Source organism: Hyla sarda, chromosome 3, assembly GCF_029499605.1.
Source record: "Hyla sarda isolate aHylSar1 chromosome 3, aHylSar1.hap1, whole genome shotgun sequence".
In the NCBI taxonomy this organism is placed as follows: Eukaryota; Metazoa; Chordata; class Amphibia; order Anura; family Hylidae; genus Hyla; species Hyla sarda.
The window spans coordinates 206,487,339-206,508,991 of NC_079191.1; the positions used below are offsets into that span (position 1 = coordinate 206,487,339).

The following is a 21,653-nucleotide window of genomic DNA, read 5'->3' on the forward strand; positions in this document are numbered from 1 at the left end:
AGTCCTTAAAGCGTACCCGTCAGATCCAACAAAAAACATATTTTTTATATATTACTCAGTACCTAATCCTGACCACGTCCATCTCATGTTTATGTGTCTAGCACCTTTATTTTTTGATTACACTTATAATTTAGCTCACTAGTCTGAATTCCTCTCAAAGGGAGGGGGCGTGGCCTCACTGTGCAGGTCTCCACCTCCTCCCTCAGTATGCTGTCTGCTCACATCTCCCCTAGTATTAGCAAAATTACAACTCCCAGCTTGTCCTCACTGACAGTAGTGGGACACAAGATGGCAGTGGGAGGATTTTTCCTCCAGCTGTGAGTCCTGCACTCACAGTTGTCAATCAAGGAAGTGTGTCCATGATGCATGGACACAGCAGGACTAGTATGTGTCTAAGCAGGTGGGGGGGCAGTTGTTTGACTGGCTTTTTCAGTACGAAAACTGAAAATTTTCTAATAAAAGCAAAGTTTTTGTATCTGACAGTGCCCATTTAAGGACTCAGGGCGTACAGGTAATCATTCAGCAGGCCCTTGGGGGGGCCCTGAGGCATTTTAGTCTGGCGATTTGTGCGATTCCGGGTAAATCGGGTCTCCGGCGACCTGAAAAAAAGGGCGATTGGGCTTAATCACCCTTATCCAGCAGGAGTGAGGTGGCACGGGTGCCACCTCACGATCACGTGATTGATCGGTTGGTACGGCCGACCAATCACTACTCTGCTAGGTGGTGGTGGGGATCGGGGCAGGTGAAGGTTGGCTGCGGTGCGTACAGCAGGAAACAGATGAAGCCTATTCGCCTTCTGCTTTTGCCTAGCAACAACTCCCAGCATGCACAGCCAAATGGCATGCTGGGAATTGTGTTTATGCAACAGTATGCCCTTTGGTAGTCTGGGCATGCTGGGGGTTCTATGAAAAAGTGTGCCTCCAGCTGTTGCATAGCTACCACTCCCAGCATGCACGGACAGCTAAGGACTATGCTGGGAGTTGCAGTTGTGTGCCTCTAGCTGTTGCATAACTACAACTCCCAGCATTCCCTTCAGCTGTCATCGCATGCTGAGAGTTGTAGTTTTGCAACAGCTGAAGGCACACTGCTGGTGTAACACAGAGTTTTTTTACCTAACTCAGTGTTTCACAACCCGTGTGCCTCCAGCTTTTGCAAAAATACAACTCCCAGCATGCGCTGAGACTGTTCATGCTGGGAGTTGTAGTTTTGCAACAGCGGGAGGCACACTGGTTGCGAAACACTGAGTCTTCAGCTGTTGTGCAACAGCGGGAGGCACGCTGGTTGCGAAACACTGAGCCTCCAGCTGTTGCATAACTACAGCTCCCAGCATATATGATCTCTCAGTGCATGCTGGGAGTTGTAGTTTTGCAATAGCTGGAGGTTTACATTCCCCCTCCCCCATGTGAATGTACAGGGTACATTCACATGGGCGAGGGTTTACAGTGAGTTTCCCGCTGCAAGTTTGAGATGCAGCTAATTTTCTGCCGCAGTTCAAAATCTCAGCTGGTAACTCGCTGTAAACCCGACTGTGTGAATGTACCCTAAAAACACTGCACTTCACAAAATAAAACCCTACAGATACACCCCTAAACAGTTAACTCCCAGTATTGCTGGACAGCCACTGACTTTCAATGCATGCTGGGAGTTTTGCAACAGCTAGAGGCACCCTGTTTGGGAAACAGTGCCGTAGGGTATTTTTGTGTCGTAGGCAAGTGTAATGCTTGCATCCGGGTCCACCCCTATGCAAATCCCTAATTTAGGCCTCAAATGCGCATGGCGCTCTCTCACTCCAGAGCCCTGCCATATTTCAAGGAAACAGTTTAGGGCCACATATGGGGTATTTCCGTACCCGAAAGAAATTGCGTTAATATTTTGGGGGTCTTTTTCTTCTTTTACCTCTTATGAAAAGGTAAAGTTTTGGTCTACACCAGCATGTTAGTGTTACATATTTTTTATATTTTACACTAACATTCTGGTGTTACCCCATACTTTTAATTTTCACAAAAGGTAAAAGGAAAAAAAGATCCCCAAAATTGATAACACAATTTCTCCTGAGTACGGAAATACCCCATATGTGGACGTAACATGCTCTGCGGGCGCACAACAGGGCTCAAGAATAGGAGCGCACCATGTACATTTGAGCCCTAAATTGGTGAGTTGCACAGGAGTGGCTGGTAGTTACAGCAGTTCTGATGTAAACGCAAAAGAAAAACACCCACGTGACCCCATTTTGGAAACTCCACCCCTCACGGAACATAACAAGGAGTATAGTGAGCCTTAACATCCCACAGGTGTTTGACGAATTTTCATTAAAGTTGGACGTGAGAATGAAATTTTTTTATTTTTCCCTAAAATGCTGGTGTTACCGCAAATTTTTCATTATCACAGGGGGTAATAGGAGAAATAGCCCCCCAAAATGTGTAACACAATTTTTTCTGAGTAAGGAAATATCCCATATGTGGATGTTAAGTGCTCTGCGGGCGCACTACAGGGCTCAGAAGAGAAGAAGCGCCATTGGGCTTTTGAAGAGAGAATTTGGCTGGAATTGAAGGCCATGTGTGTTTACAAAGCCCCTATAGTACCAGAACAGTGCTCTTCCCCCCCCCCCCGACATGTGACCCCATTTTGGAAACTACACCCTTCATGGAATGTAACAATGGGTGCAGTGAGCATTTACACCCCACAGGTGTCTGACAGATTTTTTGAATAGTGGTCCAACAGTGGTTAAATTTAATTTAAGAGATCTGTCAAATGGGAGTGGGGTTTAAATGCCAATGCACCTCTTGTTACATTCTGTGAGGGGTGTAGTTTCCGAAATAGGGGAAAAAAGGGGGGGGCTCCACTGTTCTGGCAGCATGTGGGCTTTGAACGCACATGGCCCCGGTCTGAGCCCTGTAGTGAGCCCGCAGAGCACTTTACATATGGGGTATTTCCTTACTCAGAAGAGATGGTGTTACAAATTTCGGGGGCTTTTTTGTGAAAATAAAAAATTTGTGATAACACCAGCATTTTAGTGATAAAGCTCATTTTTCATTTTAACGTCTAACTTTAGCAAAAACTTGTCAATCACCTGTGGGGTATTAAGGCTCACTATACCCCTTGTTACGTTCCTTAAGGGGTGTACTTTCCAAAATAGTGTGCCATGTGTGTTTTTTTTTTTTTTTGCTGTTCTGGCACTACGGGGTTTTCCTAAATGTGACATGCCCCCCAAAAAACATTTCAGCAAAATTCGCTCTCCAAAAGCCCAAAGTCGTTTCTTCCCTTTTGAGCCCTCTAGTGCACCCACAGATCACTTTACATCCACATATGAGGTATTTCCTTACTCGAGAGAAATGGGGTTACAAATTTTGGGGGACATTTTCTCCTATTACCCCTTGTGAAAATGAAAGATTTTGGGTAACCCAAGCATTTTAGTAAAGAAAAAATCTAATTTTTTATTTTCACGTCCCACTTTGACAAAAGCTTGTCAATCACCTGTAGGGTGTTAAGGCTCACTATACCCCTTGTTATGTTCCTTGAGGGGTGTAGTTATCCAAATAGTGTGCCATGTTGTTTTTTTTTTTTTTTCTTTGCTGTTCTGGCACCATGGGGGCTTCCTAAATGCAACATGCCCCCCCCCCCCCCCCCTAAAAAAAAATAAAAATACATTTTAGCAAAAGTTTTTCTCCAAAAGCCCATTGGCCCTCCCTTTGTTCTGAGACCTGTAGTGCGCCAGCAGAGCACTTTTCGTCCACATATGGGGTATTTCCTTACTCAGGAGACATTGGGCTTCAAATTTTGTGGTCCATATTATCCTATTACCCCCTGTGGGGAAAAAATTTGGAGTAACATCATCATTTTAGTGTTAAAAATCCCGTATTTAATTTTTACGTCCAACTTCAACACAAACCTGTCGAACACCTGTGAGGTGTTAAGGCTCACTATACCCCTTGTTATGTTCCTTGAGGGGTGTCGTTTCCCAAATAGTGTGCCATGTTGAGGAGTTTTTTGCTTTTCTGGCACCATGGGGCTTTCTTAATGCAACATGCCCCCCAAAAACCATGACAGCTAAATTTGCCCTCCAAAATCCCAGTTGCCCTTTCCCTCTTGAGCCATGTTGTGAGCCTGCAGCGCACTTTAAGTCAACATATGAGGTATTGCCATACTCAAGAGAAATTGGGTTACAAGTTTTGGGGGGGCTTTTTCTCCTTATACCCCTTGTAAAAATAAAATGGGGGCTACATGAATATGCTAGTGTAAAAAATGGAGATTTTTATTTTTCTCCTCCACTTTGCTTATGTTCATGTGAAACACCTGAACGGTTAAGAAACTTTCTGAATGTCATTTTGAATACTTTGAGGGGTGCAGTTTCTATAATTGGGTAATTTATGGGGTATTTCTCAAAGAAAGGCCCCTCAAATCCACTTCAAATGTAACTGGTCCCTAAAAAAAATTCAGATTTTGATTTTTTTGTGAAAATTTTGAAAATTGCTGCTATACTTTTGAAGCCCTCTAATGCCTTCAAAAAGTAAAAACATGTCAATTGTATGATGCAGTTATAAAGTAGACATATTGTATATGTGAATCAATATATACACTGCTTAAAAAATAAAGGGAATACTAAAACAACACAATGTAACTCCAAGTCATTCACACTTCTGTGAAATCACACTGTCTACTCAGGAAGCAGCACTGATTGACTATCAATTTCACATGCTGTTGTGGAAATGGAACAGACAACAGAGGGAAATTATAGGTAATTAGCAAGACACCCCTAATAAAGGAGTGGTTCTGCAGGTGGTGACCACAGACTACTTCTCAGTTCCTATGCTTCCTGGCTGATGTTTTGGTCACTTTTGAATGCTGGCGGTGCTTTCACTCTTCTGGTAGCATGAGACGGAGTCTACAACCCACACAAATGGCTCAGGTAGTGCAGCTCATCCAGGATGGCACATCAATGCAAGCTGTGGCAAGAAGGTTTGCTGTATCTGTCAGCATAATGTCCAGAGCATGGTGTCACTACCAGGAGACAGGCCAGTACATCAGGAGGCGTGGAGGAGGCCGTAGGAGGGCAACAAGCAAGCAGCAGGAACACTACATCCGACTTTGTGCAAGGACGAGCAGGAGGTGCACTGCCAGACCCCTGCAAAGTGACCTCCAGCAGGCCACAAATGTGCATGTGTCCACTCAAACAGTCAGAAACCAACTCTATGAGGGTGGTATGAGGGCCCAATGACCTGTGGAGGTGGGGGTTGTACTTACAGCCCAACACTGTGCAGGACGTTTGGCATTTTGCCAGAGATCACCATGATTGGCGTCTGGAGACGCCGTGGAGAACGTTCTGCCTGCAACATCCCCCAGCATGACCGGTTTGGCGGTCGGTCAGTAATGGTGTGGGGTGGCATTTCTTTGAGGGGCCGCACAGCCCTCCATGTGCTTGCCAGAGGTAGCCTGACTGCCATTAGGTACCGAGATAAGATCCTCAGACTCCTTGTGAGACCATATGCTGGTGCAGTTTGCCCTGGGTTCCTCCTAATGCAGGACAATGCTAGACCTCATGTGGCTGGAGTGTGTCAGCAGTTCCTGAAAGAGGAAGGCATTGATGCTATGGACTGGCCAACCCGTTCCCCAAACCTGAATCCAATTGAGCACCTCTGGGACATCATGTCTCACCCCATCCACCAACTCCATATTGCACCACAGACTGTCCAGGAGTTGACGGATGCTTTAGTCCAGGTCTGGAAGGACATCCCTCAGGAGACCATCCGCCACCTCATCAGGAGCATGCTGAGGCAATGTAGGGAGGTCATACGGGCACGTGGAGGCCACACACACTACTGAGCCTCATTTTGACTTGTTTTAAGGACATTGTATCAAAGCTGATATACATCAGCCTGTAGTGTGGTTTTTCACTTTGATTTTGAGTGTGACTCCATATCCAGACCTCCATGGGTTGCTAAATTTGCTTTCCATTGATCATTTTTGTGTGATTTTGTTGTCAGCGCATTCAACTATGTAAAGACAAAAGTATTTCATACAATTTGTTCATTCATTCAGATGTAGGATGTGTTATCTAAGTGTTCCCTTTAGTTTTTTTTTAGCTGTGTAATTTATTTGGGATGTCCATTTTACTTACAAGCAGAGAGTTTCAAAGTTAGAAAAAAGTAAAATGTTCAAAATTTTCATGACATTTTTGGATTTTTCACCAAGAAAGGATGCAAGTAACAATGAAAAGATACCACTTTGTTAAAGTAGAATATGTCACGAAAAAAACGATCTCAGAATTAGAATGAAAAGTAAAAGCATCCCAGAGTTATTAATACATAAAGTGACAGTGGTCAGATTAGCAAAAAAAGGGCTGGGTTGTTAAGGGGTTAAACAGTTTCACAATAGGTTTGAGTCCCAAGAGTATCATGTACTATACATGTTTTAGAATAAAAGATTTTCAGAAGTATTTGAAACAATGCTGTATACAATGATAGCAAGGATGATGGATGGACCTGTATACTCAAAAAACAAATAGACCAGACTGTAAGGTATTCTACACAACTAAAAACCAGTTTAAAGGGATTTCCAGTACTTTAATGTGAATGGCTTTAATTTAGAATGATGTATTGCTACTGTTGTAAGAGAGAATAGGGGTGTTGAAGAGTGTATGTACTTTACAGTCTGTTAGCTTTATTGATTGATTTTTTTATCATGTAGTTTGATTTGCTTGTTATTGTATCACTGTACTCCTGAAGGTTTATCATTTGACTAAGTATATATCAGATAGGGGTGTTGTATCGCTCTGTATTCTAAGGAACACTCAAGTAACTTTCTGATAAGTTGAACAATTTGCATCATCACTTTGTAGGTGTTTGTTTTTACTTATCTTTTTGTCACACTCAATCCTACCTGAACTGTTTTCTATTGCACACAAAAGATAACTGCATTTTTAATAATCTGTTCTCATTTGTTTTATCTGTATTTGTTTTCTAAGCAAACATGAATCAAGGTGTTTTGTGGCTACTATACAAATGGAATCCTTGTTAACCATCCATAATGATAATGTTTTAACCCCTTAACGACATAGGACACAAATGTACCATATTTATCGGGGTATACCACGCACCGGCCTATAACACGCACCCTCATTTTACCAAGAATATTCGGGTAAAAAAAGTTTTTTACCCAAATATCCATGGTAAAATGAGGGTGCGTGTGTGCGCGTGTATACCCCAATACACCCCCAGGAAAGGCAGGGGAGAGAGGCCGTCGCTTCCCGCTTCTCTCCCCCTGCCTTTCCTGGGGTCTAGAGCCCTGCTGCCGGCCCTTCTCTCCCCCTTACTATCAGCGCCGCTGCCCGTTCTGTCCCCCTGACTATCGGTACCGGCGCCCCATTGCCGGCGCCGATAGCCAGGGGGAGAGAAGCGGCGCCGACAGCCAGGGGGAGAGAAGGGGCAGCGGCCCCGTTGCCTCCCCCCATCCCCGGTGGCATAATTTCCTGTTGCCGGGGTCGGGTCCGCGCTGCTGCAGGCCTCCGGCGTGCGTCCCCTGCGTCGCTGCTATGCACGGCGCGGCGCCCTGACGTCATGCGCCGCGCCGTGCAGCACATAGCAACGACGCAGGGGACGCACGCCGGAGGCCTGCAGCAGCGCTGACCCGACCCCGGCAACAGGTAATTATGCCACCGGGGATGGGGAGAGGCAACGGGGCAGCAGCGCCGCTGCCCCTTCTCTCCCCCTGGCTGTCGGCGCCGCTTCTCTCCCCCTGGCTATCGGCGCCGGCAATGGGGCCGGTACCGATAGTCAGGGGGACAGAATGGGCAGCGGTGCTGATAGCCAGGGGGAGAGAAGGGCCGGCAGCAGGGCTCTAGACCCCAGGAAAGGCAGGGGGAGAGAAGTGGGCAGCGACGGCCTCTCTCCCCCTGCCTTTCCTGGGGGTGTATCGGAGTAAAACACGCACATAGACTTTAGGCAAAAAATTTTAGCCTAAAAAGTGCGTGTTATACGCCGATAAATACGGAACGTCCTGATGCCCTGGTACTTAACGCACCAGGACATACATTTACATCCTATTCATGACGCGAGCACAGGACCGGTGCTCGCATCATGTGCAGCAGGTCCCGGTTACTATCAGTAGCCAGGGACCCGCCGGTAATGGTGGATATCGGCAATCGCCCTGATGTCCACCATTAACCCCTCAGATGCCATGATCAATACAGATCATGGCATCTGCGGCAATGTGGTCATCTCCGCCCATCATCCCGGAGTCTTCTCCTCTGGTCTGAGATTGAGCAGACCAGAGAAGAAGATAGCCGATAATACTGATAATTGCTATGCATATGCATAGCATTGTTCAGTATCTGCACTCTAAGGATTGCTTTACATAGTCCCCTATGGTGACATAAAAAGTATTCAGTAAAAAAATGGGTTAGATGTGTTTTTTTAATTGCATAATGTAATTTGGTGTTCAGCTGCATTTTTGTATCTGTTTGTGAATTAGCCTCTAGGAGTACGCTCCGTAGTTTGCCAGGTGACGTAAGTGCACAGGTGAAGCTTAAGTAAAACTGACGTACCTGCAGAGGAGGTCTCGGGGTGTGTTTAAATTCAAGACCACGAAACCAGTTAGCATATGGCCGCCAGCAGAGCTGTATTCGGCATCATATCGTAGAGAGCCAAAAAATTCTGATATAACTACAAGCTGTACTACCATGATTCCTGATGATACTTACAGCAAGAAACTCGTTGAATCCGCAAGAACTCGTCTATGAACAAGAATATGGCGAGTACCACCAATAGGCTGAGCACACTGATATGAAAGCACATCCATGGATGCCGGATCTAATACACAGTATGTGAAGTAAACCAACCGAAAGGACTATTACTTTACTGGAGAAACAACAGTTGAAGCAAGTTCGGATATCAGGTTCCATTATCATTTAGCTGTTTATTTTGTATTCATTAGATTGCTATCTTCACACAAGGAACTTTAACCAATTGTTAAAAAAAATATATATATTTTTTTTACATGCAGTGATATGCGATATGGGGACTTAAAATACACTGCAGTACGGGACTGTGTCAATATTAGTACCTAGCAGTCATACATAATAATATATACACCATGCTAGTCAAAAAAAGTTTAACTAATCTCGATCCAGACCTGTGAACAGGATTTGGTGGACATAATATGCCGTTGTGAACATGCACATACATCAAGGGTGCGTTATATGTGTGTTTGCTCAGCCTATTATTTGGTGAAGAGTGCCGTGCATGTTATTGACCTCAACTAGATGGCGGCCGAATGTTTTATGCACATCATCGTTTTTTCCAAAAAACTTTGTTTCATTTGGTATTTAATCATTTTTTTCACTATTTTGCCTTTTTAACTGGATACGAATAAAAGTGAAGTTTTATAACTACCTCGCTATTTCATCAGTGCTTGATATATGTCTAAGTGAGGAACATTGGACTTACTGTGTGATACACAGATCAGTGCATTATATATCTGTGTTTTTGCCATGTGGCAATTACCATAGTGTAAGCACTAGATGTACTAGCAGCCTAAGGCTGGGTTCACACTACGTTTTTGCCATACTGTTTTCAATCCGTTTTTCTAAAGAAAACCGTATGGCAAAAAAACGGATGGAACAGTATGGGAAAAAGTAAACCGTATGCGTTTTTAAACAGTATACTGTTTTTAAAAGTGCATACAGTTCCGTCAGTTTTTATAAAGAAAAAAAAAACACGTTTTTGAAAATGTTGTCCATTTTTAATGGGAGGAGTCTTGGGTGGGGACTTTAGGATTCAAATGCGCATGTGCAAAGTAAAAACGTATACGTTTTTCCCGTATGGAACCGTATACATGTGCATTTCCCATTGACGTCCATGTTAAAAAAAACATATGCGGTTGCAGTACGGTTTTTAAAACCGGAGACAAAATCGTGGTCAACCACGGTTTTGACTCCGGTTTAAAAACCGTACTGCAACCGCATACGTTTTTTTTAACATGGACGTCAATGGGAAACGCATATGTATACGGTTCCATACGGGAAAAACGTATACATTTTTACTTTGCACATGCGCATTTGAATCCTAAAGTCCCCACCCAAGACCCCTCCCATTAAAAATGGACAAAATTTTCAAAAACGTATGGTTTTAAAAAAAATAAAAACTGACAAAACTGTATGCACTTATAAAAACAGTATACTGTTTAAAAACGCATACGGTTTACTTTTTTCCATACTTTTCCATCCGTTTTTTTGCCATACGGTTATACGGTTTTCTTTAGAAAAACGGATTGAAAACAGTATGGCAAAAACGTAGTGTGAACCCAGCCTTAGACAATGTTTACATATGTTTTCCCTGTCTTTTGTACAAAAATCTGGTAATGCCCACATTAGCCCAGGTTTATCAATCTGCCTTAAACAAAAACTGTCTGGTATTGCCCACAGCAACCAATTATACAAGCTCAGGTCTGGTGAAATAGGAGCTGAGCTGTGATTGGTTGCCATGGGCAGAACCAGATGGTTTCATGTAGATTGATAAATCATAGGTTTTGTTTTTATTTTTTTGCAGGTGAAAGTATGGAATCAAAACTGAGCCCCTCTGAAAATTTGTTGATCGCTCTTTTACAGAACATTTACAAGGCTTGACCAGCTATTCAGCTAAGCTGCACAAATGATCACTGGATTATTTGTGAAGCCCTTTGCTGCGATCAGCCCTTAGCCCCACATCCTCCATTCCGTGGGCAGATGTGCAGCCAACAGCTGATGATTTTTCAGCAGATCAGAATAGTCTAGTCAGCTGATAAACAAGTGTTTACTCAAAGTTGGGTAATCACTAGCCCTATTACACAGGTTTGTATTGGTAATAATTTCCCTGTGTAATAAGTTGTTATCATTAGCAACCCTTGCAGCAGCTTTATTAAAGTGAACTGCACTCTTTGTTTACTTGTATATTTGAATTAAAATAGTAATTAAATGCATTAGTTACACACTTTAAAATTCTCTGGTACTATGCAAACATTCTTCAAGTCAGCTCAGTTAACCCATCTGTCTTTAAAACAACTAGTATGACGTAACTGGTATTATATGAGCCTGCAGTAAACAATAAAACAAAATCAGAAAATTGACCGATAATATGTTAAAGGAATTCCATATAGATAAAGGTAGCTTAACGGAAATCTCTGCACTATACTCTGGCCGGCCAATGATATGAATAGAAATTCACCTCACTCATTCATATTTTCTGCCCAGAGTGGGGATTGGTTGGATGTTTGCAGCCAATCCCCGCTCTCAGCGGGAAATATGAATCAGTGATGGGAATTCTATTCACATCACTTGCCGGCCGGAGCATAGTGCAGAGATGCGACCGCTGCAGAGAGCCGCTCCACATCTCTGCAGTAGATAGGACAATTGCATAGGGTGTCAGGAATGACACCTACTGTGATCTGTCCTTAACTGCAGGTACTACTACTCCCAACATGGAGCACACTCGGCTCCATGCTGGGAGCTGTAGTACCTGCATTAATTGCAACAGGTGTCAGTTCAATAATCCAGCACCTATCTAATAATCCAGCAGCACCCATCTATCTATCAGCACCCGTCTGTGGATCTATCCTCTAGTAATTCACCCCTTAAGGACCAAGCATTTTTCTGTTTTTGCCGATTAATTTTTTCCTCCTTACCTTTTAAAAATCATAACCCTTTCAATTTTGCACCTAAAAATCCATATGAGAACTTATTTTTTGCGCCACCAATTCTACTTTCTAATGACATCAGTCATTTTACCCAAAAATATATGGCGAAACAGGAAAAAAATCATTGTTCAACAAAATTGAAGAAAAAACACCATTTTGTAACTTTTGGGGGCTTCCGTTTCTACGCAGTACATTTTTCCGTAAAAATGACACCTTATCTTTATTCTGTAGGTCCATACGAGTAAAATAATACCCTATTTATATGAGTTTCATTTTGTCGTACTTTCGGAAAAAATCACAACTACATGCACAGACATTAATACATTTAAAATTGTCCTCTTCTGACCCCTATAGCTTTTTTTTTTTTCCGCACCGTGATCTGAAGTTTTAATTGGTATCATTTTTGTTTTGATCGGACTATTTGATCGCTTTTTATTCCTTTTTTTTATGGTATAAAATGTGACCAAAAAAACTCTATTTTGGACTTTGGATTTTTTTTGCGCGTACGCCATTAACCGTGCGGTTTAGTTTACAATATATTTTTATAGTTCGGACATTTATGCACACGGCGATACCACATATTTTTTTATATGGAATTTGGGAAAAGGGGGGTGGTTTAAACTTTTACTAGGAAGGGGTTAATGTGTGTGTGTTTTTTTTTTTTACTTTTAGTCCCCTTAGGGGACTGTTAGGAGGATGTCTGCCATAGAACCATATTGATCAGTGTGTTCTGCACTCGATTGATAAAGCCTGGCCCTGACAGTCTTTATCAATCAGAGCACCGGAGCCGCCGCAACAGGAGAGGTAAGCCCTCAGGCTACCTCCACAGTGGATCGCTCCCCCCCTGCGATCGCGCTGCGGGGGGGCGATCCACCCCATTGGACCACCAGGGACAGGAAACAGGCACCTTTAGACGCTGCTGTCAACTTTGACAGCGGCAATCTAAAGGGTTAATAGCCAGCCACGGCGATCGCCACATGTCGGCTATTAACATGTCCACATGTCGGCTACAGGAATCAGCTGAGGGCCGGCCGGTATGATGCGGGCTCGAGTCAGGAGCCTGTGTCATACACCGTTAATGGCCATTGGACGAGTATAGATGTCCATGGTCGTTAACAAGTTAATGATGTAATGATGATCACTGCACAGGACAGAAGGTACTGACAAGATACATTACTGCCTGCTTCTCCAGTCAGTTTATTATCCATGACAATTGAGATGAGTTGTTTTTCATCATAATAAGTCATAGCACGCCGTCGGTGAGGTCACGGTCCTCTAGATGGAGCCTATTCCTGTTACATGCTGCTGGAGGAATGGAGGAAGAATGCATGGATAGATTAGATCAAAAAGAGGGCAAAAAAGCAGGCGCCGCCAGCTGCTCCAAAAGTCAAGTTAGTAGAAAAGTGAATAAAACTTAACTTTTAATCCATTCTTTAAAACCCAAAGATATCCATGTTGAATAAAATGATGATGTGCAAGTAGCCGACGCGTTTCGAGCCGAATCTGGCTCTTAGTCATGGATAGATAAGAAGCTTTTCATCATATACCTTTCTAATCAGGTCAGAAAAATGTTACTGATTGGGGAAGAAATAGAAGGATAATTGTCGTGATGGGAAGCATTAAAGAAGCAGTTCATTTAACTAAACCACACATTTAAACAGTGTGCAGAGTGCGGAGCACACAATAATGTCAGCCTGTTCAATCATGCACAATGAAAACCACTAGCAAATGCAATGGTATATTTGCTATGTACGTTAGAATGATCATATATTCTGTATGAGAGATGAAATGGTATACATGCTATGTATTTTAAAAGGATTGTATATTCTGTATGATAAATAGGCAGATCGCTACAAGTGTCACTCCTGACACATGTTGAGATGTGACTATTGATGCAGGTACTACAGCTCCCAGCATGGAGCAGAGTGTACTCCATGTTGGGAACTGTAGTACATGCAGTAAGGGACAGATCACAGGGGATGTCACCTTTTGACACCCGCTGTGATCCTCCTGTATAATGTATAGATGCGGAAGGCCGCTCTTCTATGGTACCCTGCACTCACGTATATATACACATATTCATATTTCCCACAGCTCTCTGCAGGAAATATGAATAGGTGCATATATACTGCAGTGCAGGGGACCATAGAAGAGCAGCCTCCCGCATCTATACATTGTACAGGAAGATCACAATCGGTGTCAGGAGTGACATGGGCAATCTGTCAATTAGTGCAGTTACTACTACTCCCATGATGGAACAGTGTGTTCCATGCTGGAAGTAGTAGTACTACCTAAATAATAAAAAATAAAAATAAAAAAAAGTGAAAAACACACTCTACATTTTTACATCACACATAAATTGATCCCTGTTTAAAAATGTATTACAATTTTGCTATAAAAAAGAAAAATTTAGTTAAATACAATTTTTTCCATCACTACTATATCTTTTTTTTTTAATGGTACCCTACGAAATTTTAATAAAAAAGGTATCTCCATCACTTTTTTGGATCGCTAAAGTCCAAAAAAGAATAAAAACCGCCTTAAAAAATGCCAAAGTTAAAACTCACATGGCGTTTTATGGTGTTTTTTCCACTCCCATAGACTTCTATGGGAGAAAAATGCCAAGATTTTCCCGAAAAAATGCCAAAATCTCAACAAGAGGTCGTTTTTGAAAAACTGCCAAGGAGCCCAAAACAGCAGAAAAAGGATTTAAAAAAAAAAAAAACGCCAAACTGAAAAACGCCAAGTGGATATAGCATTTTGCAGTCCCCTATTGACTTGCAGCTAACATCTGGCCGCAGCGTTTTTCACAAAAAAAAAATGCCTTGAGACAGAATGGGTGTTTTATTGGTACTTTTGCTCCCCCCCCCCCCCCCCCCCCCAAAAAAAAAAAAAAAAACAAGTGGAAACCGAGCCTGAGAGTTGAATTAATAAACACTACTCCAATGGCCCCATGTAAGGTGTGGGGTATTCTAGGATATGTTCACACAACTAAAAGCTGTTCTGCTTTGGACACTCTGCATCACTGTCTTTGTGCAAACCAGTATGTTTCTGCATAAAAGTCTCCTATTGACCTAAATGGTAAATGGCTTTGACTTTCTGCACAACACTCTACAGAAAAATCTGTATACTTTTTAAAAACTGTTGCAAATTTATCAGTAGTAGAAAGTTTGCTGTGAATTATCTGTATGTTTCCACATGGAATGCAACATCTTGCATTGTAAATGTTGCACATAAATCTGCATAAAAAAGGACAGATTTTAGACTCTTAATTTTACCATGAAGTGAACAGACAGTTATTAACCCCTTAACAACAATGGACGTAAATGTACGTCATGGTGCCGTGGTACTTAACGCACCTTGATGTACATTTAAGCGCCGCCATGACCGTCATACATGGCAGGTCCCCGCTAATATCAGCAGCCAGGGACCCGCCGGTAATGGCGGACATCCCCGCGATCACTTGGATGTCTGCCATTAACCCCTCAGATGCAGTCATCAATACAGATCACAGCATCTGCGGCAGTGCAGTACTTTGAATGGATGATCGGATCGCCACAGCGCTGCCGCGGGGATCCGATCATCCAGCATGGCAGCCGGAGTTCCCCTCACCTGGCTCCGGCTGTCTCGTGGGGTCTTGTGTTCTGGTCTGAGATCGGGCAGACCAGAGCAGAAGATGACCGATAATACTGATCAGTGCTATGTCCTATGCATAGCACTGAACAGTATTAGCAATCAAATGATTGCTATAATTAGTCCCCTATGGGGACTATTAAAGTGTTAAAGAAAAAAAAATAGGAAAAATATTTAAAATAAAAAAGTAAAAAAAAGTGAAAAATCCCCTCCCCAATTAAAAAAAGTAAAACGTCTGTTTTTCCCATTTAACACCCATAAAAGCGTAAAAAAAATATTACACATATTTTGGTTTTGCCGCGTGCGTAAAGGTCTGAACTATTAAGATATATTGTTAATTATCCCGTACAGTGAGCAGCGTAAACGTAAAAAGATACAAGTCCAAAACTGCTGCTTTTTTGTCACATTTTATTCCCAAAAAAAATGAATAAGAAATTTATAAAAAGTAAAACCTAAGCAAAAGTGGTACTGATAAAAACTACAGATCATGGCGCAAAAAATGAGCCCTCATATCGGCCCATATACGGAAAAAAGAGAAAGTTAAAGTTATAGGTGGTCAAAATTGTACAATTTCAAACATACTAATTTTGTTAAAATGGTTTGAGATGTTTTTTTAAGCGGTACAATTATAGAAAAGCATATAACATGGATATCATTTTAATCGTATTGACCCACAGAATAAAGAAAACATGTCATTTTTACCGGAAAGTGTACACCGTGAAAACAAAACCTTTCAACATTTGCTAAATATCGGTTTTCTTTTCAATTTTCCCACACAAATAATATTTGTTGGTTGCGACGTACATTTTATGGTAAAATAAGTGATGTCATTACAAAGTACAATTGGTAACGCAAAAAACAAGCCCTCATATGGGTCTGTGGATGGAAATATAAAAGAGTTATGGATTTTAGAAGGCGAGGAGGAAAAAACAAAAATGCAAAAATAAAATTGGTCTGGTCCTTAACCCCTTAAGGACTCAGCCCATTTTGGCCTTAAGGACTCAGACAATTTAATTTTTACGTTTAAATTTTTTCCTCCTCGCATTCTAAAAATCATAACTCTTTTATATTTTCATCCACAGACTAGTATGAGGGCTTGTTTTTTGCGCGACCAGTTGTCCTTTGTAATGACATAACTCATTATATCATAAAATGTATGGCGCAACCAAAAAACACTATTTTTGTGGGGAAATTAAAACGAAAAACGCAATTTTGCTAATTTTGGAAGGTTTCGTTTTCACGCCGTACAATTTATGGTAAAAATGACGTGTGTTCTTTATTCTGAGGGTCAATACGATTAAAATGATACCCATTATTACATACTTTTATATTATTGTTGCGCTTAAAAAAAATCACAAACTTTTTAACCAAATTAGTACGTTTATAATCCCTTTATTTTGATGACCTATAACTTTTTTATTTTTCCGTATAAGCGGCGGTATGGGGGCTCATTTTTTGCGCCATGATCTGTACTTTTTTTTGATACCACATTTGCATATAAAAAACTTTTAATACATTTTTTATAATTTTTTTTAAATAAAATGTATTAAAAAAGTAGGAATTTGGGACTTTTTTTTTTTTTTTCGTTCACGCCGTTAACCGTACGGGATCATTAACATTTTATTTTAATAGTTCGGACATTTACGCACGCGGCGATACCAAATATGTCTATAAAAAATCTTTTTTGCGCTTTTTGGGGGTAAAATAGGAAAAAAACGGACGTTTAACTTTTTTATTGGGGGAGGGGATTTTTCACTTTTTTTTTACTTTTACATTTTTTTACTTTTTTTTTTACACTTGAATAGTCCCCATAGGGGACTATTCATAGCAATACCATGATTGCTAATACTGATCTGTTCTATGCATAGGACATAGAACAGATCAGTGTTATCGGCGATCTTCTGCTCTGGTCTGCTCGATCACAGACCAGAGCAGGAGACGCCGGGAGCCACACGGAGGAAGGAGAGGGGACCTCCGTGCGGCGTTATGAATGATCGGATCCCCGCAGCGCTGCGGGCGATCCGATCATTCATTCAAATCGCGCACTGCCGCAGATGCCAGGATCTGTATTGATCCCGGCACCTGAGGGGTTAATGGCGGACGCCCGCGAGATCGCGGGTGTCGGCCATTGCCGGCGGGTCCCTGGCTGCGATCAGCAGCCGGGATCAGCCGCTCATGACACGGGCATCGCTCCGATGCCCGCGGTTATGCTTAGGACGTAAATGTATGTCCTGGTGCGTTAAGTACCACCGCACCAGGACGTACATTTACGTCCTGCGTCCTTAAGGGGTTAAGGGGTTAAAGGTGATGTGTTTGGAAGCAGGAAAAAGGACAGGTGTAATGATCTGAGCGACATTGACAGGGGACAAATTTGGATAGCTAAACAACTAAGTTGGAGTATTTAAACTATGGCAGGTCTTTTGGGGTATTCTAGGGATACAAAAAATAGAACCTACAAATAAAGGTCAAGATAAGGACAACCAATGTTATCTGCACCCGAGGCTCATTTCTTTGGATGGAGAGAAAAAGCTAGCTTGTTTGGTCCATTCTCATAGAATATTCTTATAGCACAATTGCTGAAAAAATTAATGCTGTATATGATAGAAAAATGACAAAATAAACAGTGCATTGCACCATGCAGTGCAATAGGCTACATAATTACGGTACAATGGCCTGTTTAGATACCTGTCCTCCACCAAAAGATCCTATAATGGGCATGTTAGCATCAAAAATAGCCTGGTCTATAAAATTACATTTTCTTTTGCATCACTTGGATAACCATGTACATGTGCATCAATAATATGAAGAAGAGATAGCACTAGGATGCATTGTGTAAACTAAGGAAAGTGAATGGAGGCAGTGAACTGCTATGAGTAATATCTTGCCAGGAAACTGGGTCTTGGCCTTTATGTACACCTTATTTTGACACACACTGTACCCCCCCCCCCCCCCCAACTAATCAATGTTGGAGTCAAAGTATATATATATTTTTTCCTCTTTTGTAGTTTCAGATGCAGCAGTACAAAGTGGATAGTCTACACCAGCTGGGAAAATGTCATATGTTGCGGGGGCCGTTAATAAATCTACTCTTTTCAGAAGTAAAAAACTGTGTGGGTGATCTTCTCCAGCCACAGGTTTGCTCATCCTGTTATATTTTTTGTAAACTAATTAAGTCATCATTCAACAGAACTTTGGCTAGAGAAAATAATATGTGTTTACTTAATTTTAGAGTAGAGTCACATGTGCATATTTTGATGTGTATTTGCAGCTGCATATTTTCTACCCATTGTAGTCAATGGGCAGGAAAATATGCAGCTGATTTTGCAATCTATTGACTTCAATGGTCAGGAAAATATGCAGCAGCAAAATATGGCACAAGTGAACCTACCCTTAGGGGTATTCTTGTTAGAAGCAATGAAATCCTCCCCAATGGAATGTAGGGGGGAAAAAAACAGCATGTCTTGCTTATGCAAATAAAAGTTAGAATTGCTTTATTCCATAAAACCCTATGCAACGTTTTGGCTGAAACATCCTACTGAGCATTGTTTGGTGATATAAAGAGCTCTAGCTTTTATTTACATAGAGAAGATGAGAGTTGCAGTTATTACCTGCTATATGTCTTTGAGGGATTCATAAGGGCTTGAACCTACCAATGTTACTACTGTATATTTTCTAAACAGATTTATTGTCATTGTACTGCTATTAATTGAATAGGTGATAGCTACTTGATTGGAGAGGATGTGCCCACTCGGACCCCCACAAATCACTGAACTGGCATACCAGGTCCCTCATTCAATCCCCAAGTTCCATTCAAAATTTAGGACATTTATTAAAATAGCTGTGCACTGTGGTCAGGCCCCTAACAATCTATATGTTACAATTATTGATAATTACTTCTAACCATAATATCGCTTTTAGCAGTGACATTGCTTCTATTTTTATGTCACATGCCACATGTTCCAATGGCTGTAGACTATGGTAAAATTAAAAGTAGCAGACTTTTTTCCATAGTTAAAGGGGTACTCCGGTGGAATATTTTTTTTAAACCAACTGGTGCCAGAAAGTTAAATAGATTTGTAAGTTACTTCTATTTAAACATTTTCATCCTTTCAGTACTTATCAGCTGCTGTATGCTCCACAGGAAGTTCTTTTCTGTCTAACCACAGTGCTCTCTGACACCTCTGTCCATGTCAGGAACAGCCCAGAGCAGGAACAAATCCCCATAGCAAACCTATCCTACTCTGGACAGTTCATAAAATGGACAGAGGTGTCAGCAAAGTGCACTGTGGTCAGACTGAAAATACATTTAAAAAAAATTCCTCTGGAGCACACAGAAGCTGATAAGTACTGGAAGGATTCTGATTTAGAATAAGATTAATAGAAGTAATTTACAAATCGGTTTAACTTTCTGGTACCAGTTGATTTTAAAAAAAACAAAAAAAAAATTCCACCGGAGTACCCCTTTAAGATAGATCATGCAACAGCCTTTGGAAAGGTGAGGTGATAGCAATATGAACCAATTGCCTTAGCAATTTAGTTTACATCAAAGAACAGAGACCAGAGGTGAGAAACAGCAAACACATTTCAATACTCTGCACATTGGTGAGATTATTGTAAAACTTGACAAGTTCTGTAAAGTGCAAAAAAGGAAATAATAAGCAAGAAATGAATTGGAGTTTTTCCTTCTTAAATGACAAAATTCTGTGGGCAGTATTAAGCCTTATGGCTCTATTGCACAGGGGTCCTAGAAATTCGCTTCTCAGACCACCTCTGCATGTATATACTTTAGCCCTGGGGCTTAAAAATATGACTGGCTCAGTGATGTATAAACTACCTGACCCTTATGTGCATCATTAACGTGACATATCTGGCTTGCATACAATAAATACTAAAAAGTGTTGCTTATGACTTTAATGCCTACAAATATAACTTAAATGTACATAAATTAACCTTTAAAAATATGATGATGAACTCAAAGGTATACTCAAAAGTATTTACAAAACGTGAAATAATGCAGGATGTTCTAGTTTATAAACAGATTATTATTTTGAGGAATTAATAAATGTACTTTGACATTTAGGAAATAATTAAACTATTATTTGCTTAGTGATAATTTATAATCACAAACAAACAGTCTTCTATTGAATAAAATAAAAATGTGCATTCAGTTCTAACTGAGCCATTTGTAGTAAACCTCCAGGACTCATTTTTCACCTTTGGGAAATACGGCCTTTTAATATGAGACATAATGAATGCATTGAAAGTTGGCTTATAAATAAAACATTCTTATCCTTGAGTTTTGTTGATTTATAATGCTTAACATGTAATAGCTGCGAATGAGAATTTTTATTGGCGGTTTCAATAATGACAGATGACAAAATCTCCTCTATCTAAAGCTTTTCTTCAAAAGCCAATGTTTATCTTATGTGAAGTGCATCCTAAGTATTTCCGCTGAAATAAATCCTTATGCTGTATGCAAACAGAGTATGTTTGCAAAAGGTATAATTATATATTTTGGTGGAGATCTTTATACAGTGCAGTATAAAAAAAAAATTCACATAATGGTTTAATTCTGTTCTATTTATTCCAGAAAAGTTCATTTAAAATTTAGAATTTCAATTTTTTTTAATTTAAATTAGTTGACTTTTTAGAAATGTAAAAAAAAAATCATTTAAAAATGCCAATATATTACTAGTATATGCCATCATTTTATGACTGGTAAGAGGTCTGAGCTTTGGCATCCAAACCAGTCATGAGAATGGAGAGAGGTGATTTAGCGCTACATCCCTTTCAGAATTTTCTTCTGCAAAGCAGTGCTCCTGGCCCCCTGGCTGTTCAGTAAACTGTAGCCAGCTCGACTCATTCGAAAAGGGGCATGGCACATTGACTGCACTACCAAGTTACCAGGGGCTGGAAACGGTAAAGGAACCCACCGATCTTAAAGGCATGGCATTACCTGGCAATATTTAAAACTAATAGTTATAAGAATCAACTCAGTCATCTATAAGAATAGTCCTAATTCAATACAGGAATAAAAATAAATGCTATAACAATACGCCAATTCTCTAACTATAGCAATTACAAACTCAATACTTCCAAATGTGAAGCTTTAAACATCACACTCCCTGCCCACACCCTACAACAGTTACAGGAATGTTATCCCTTCCAAAGGCAGGCTAAATCAATTAAATACTTAGGTGTCCATGTTCCCGCTGACCCGTCTGAAACCTTTTGCATCAACTTCCCACCACTCTTACACTCTCTCAAATCCGACTTGTCCAGATGGGAGCGCAGAGACTTTTCTTGGCTGGGGAGGGTAAATATCCTGAAAATGAATATGCTATCTCGTCTCTTAT

General features: G+C 41.0%; 1 protein-coding gene across 6 annotated transcripts in view; it reads left to right on the forward strand.

Moving 5' to 3' along the window:
- The window catches only part of MEI4 (meiotic double-stranded break formation protein 4), a 330,746-nt gene that overhangs the window by 169,494 nt on the left and 139,599 nt on the right, over nt 1-21,653 (forward strand). For all 6 annotated transcript variants that reach the window (XM_056565916.1, XM_056565918.1, XM_056565919.1 and 3 more), the window contains one exon: nt 18,303-18,431. In XM_056565916.1, the coding sequence (XP_056421891.1) occupies nt 18,303-18,431 (129 nt within the window). The remainder of the gene's footprint in view (nt 1-18,302; nt 18,432-21,653) is intronic.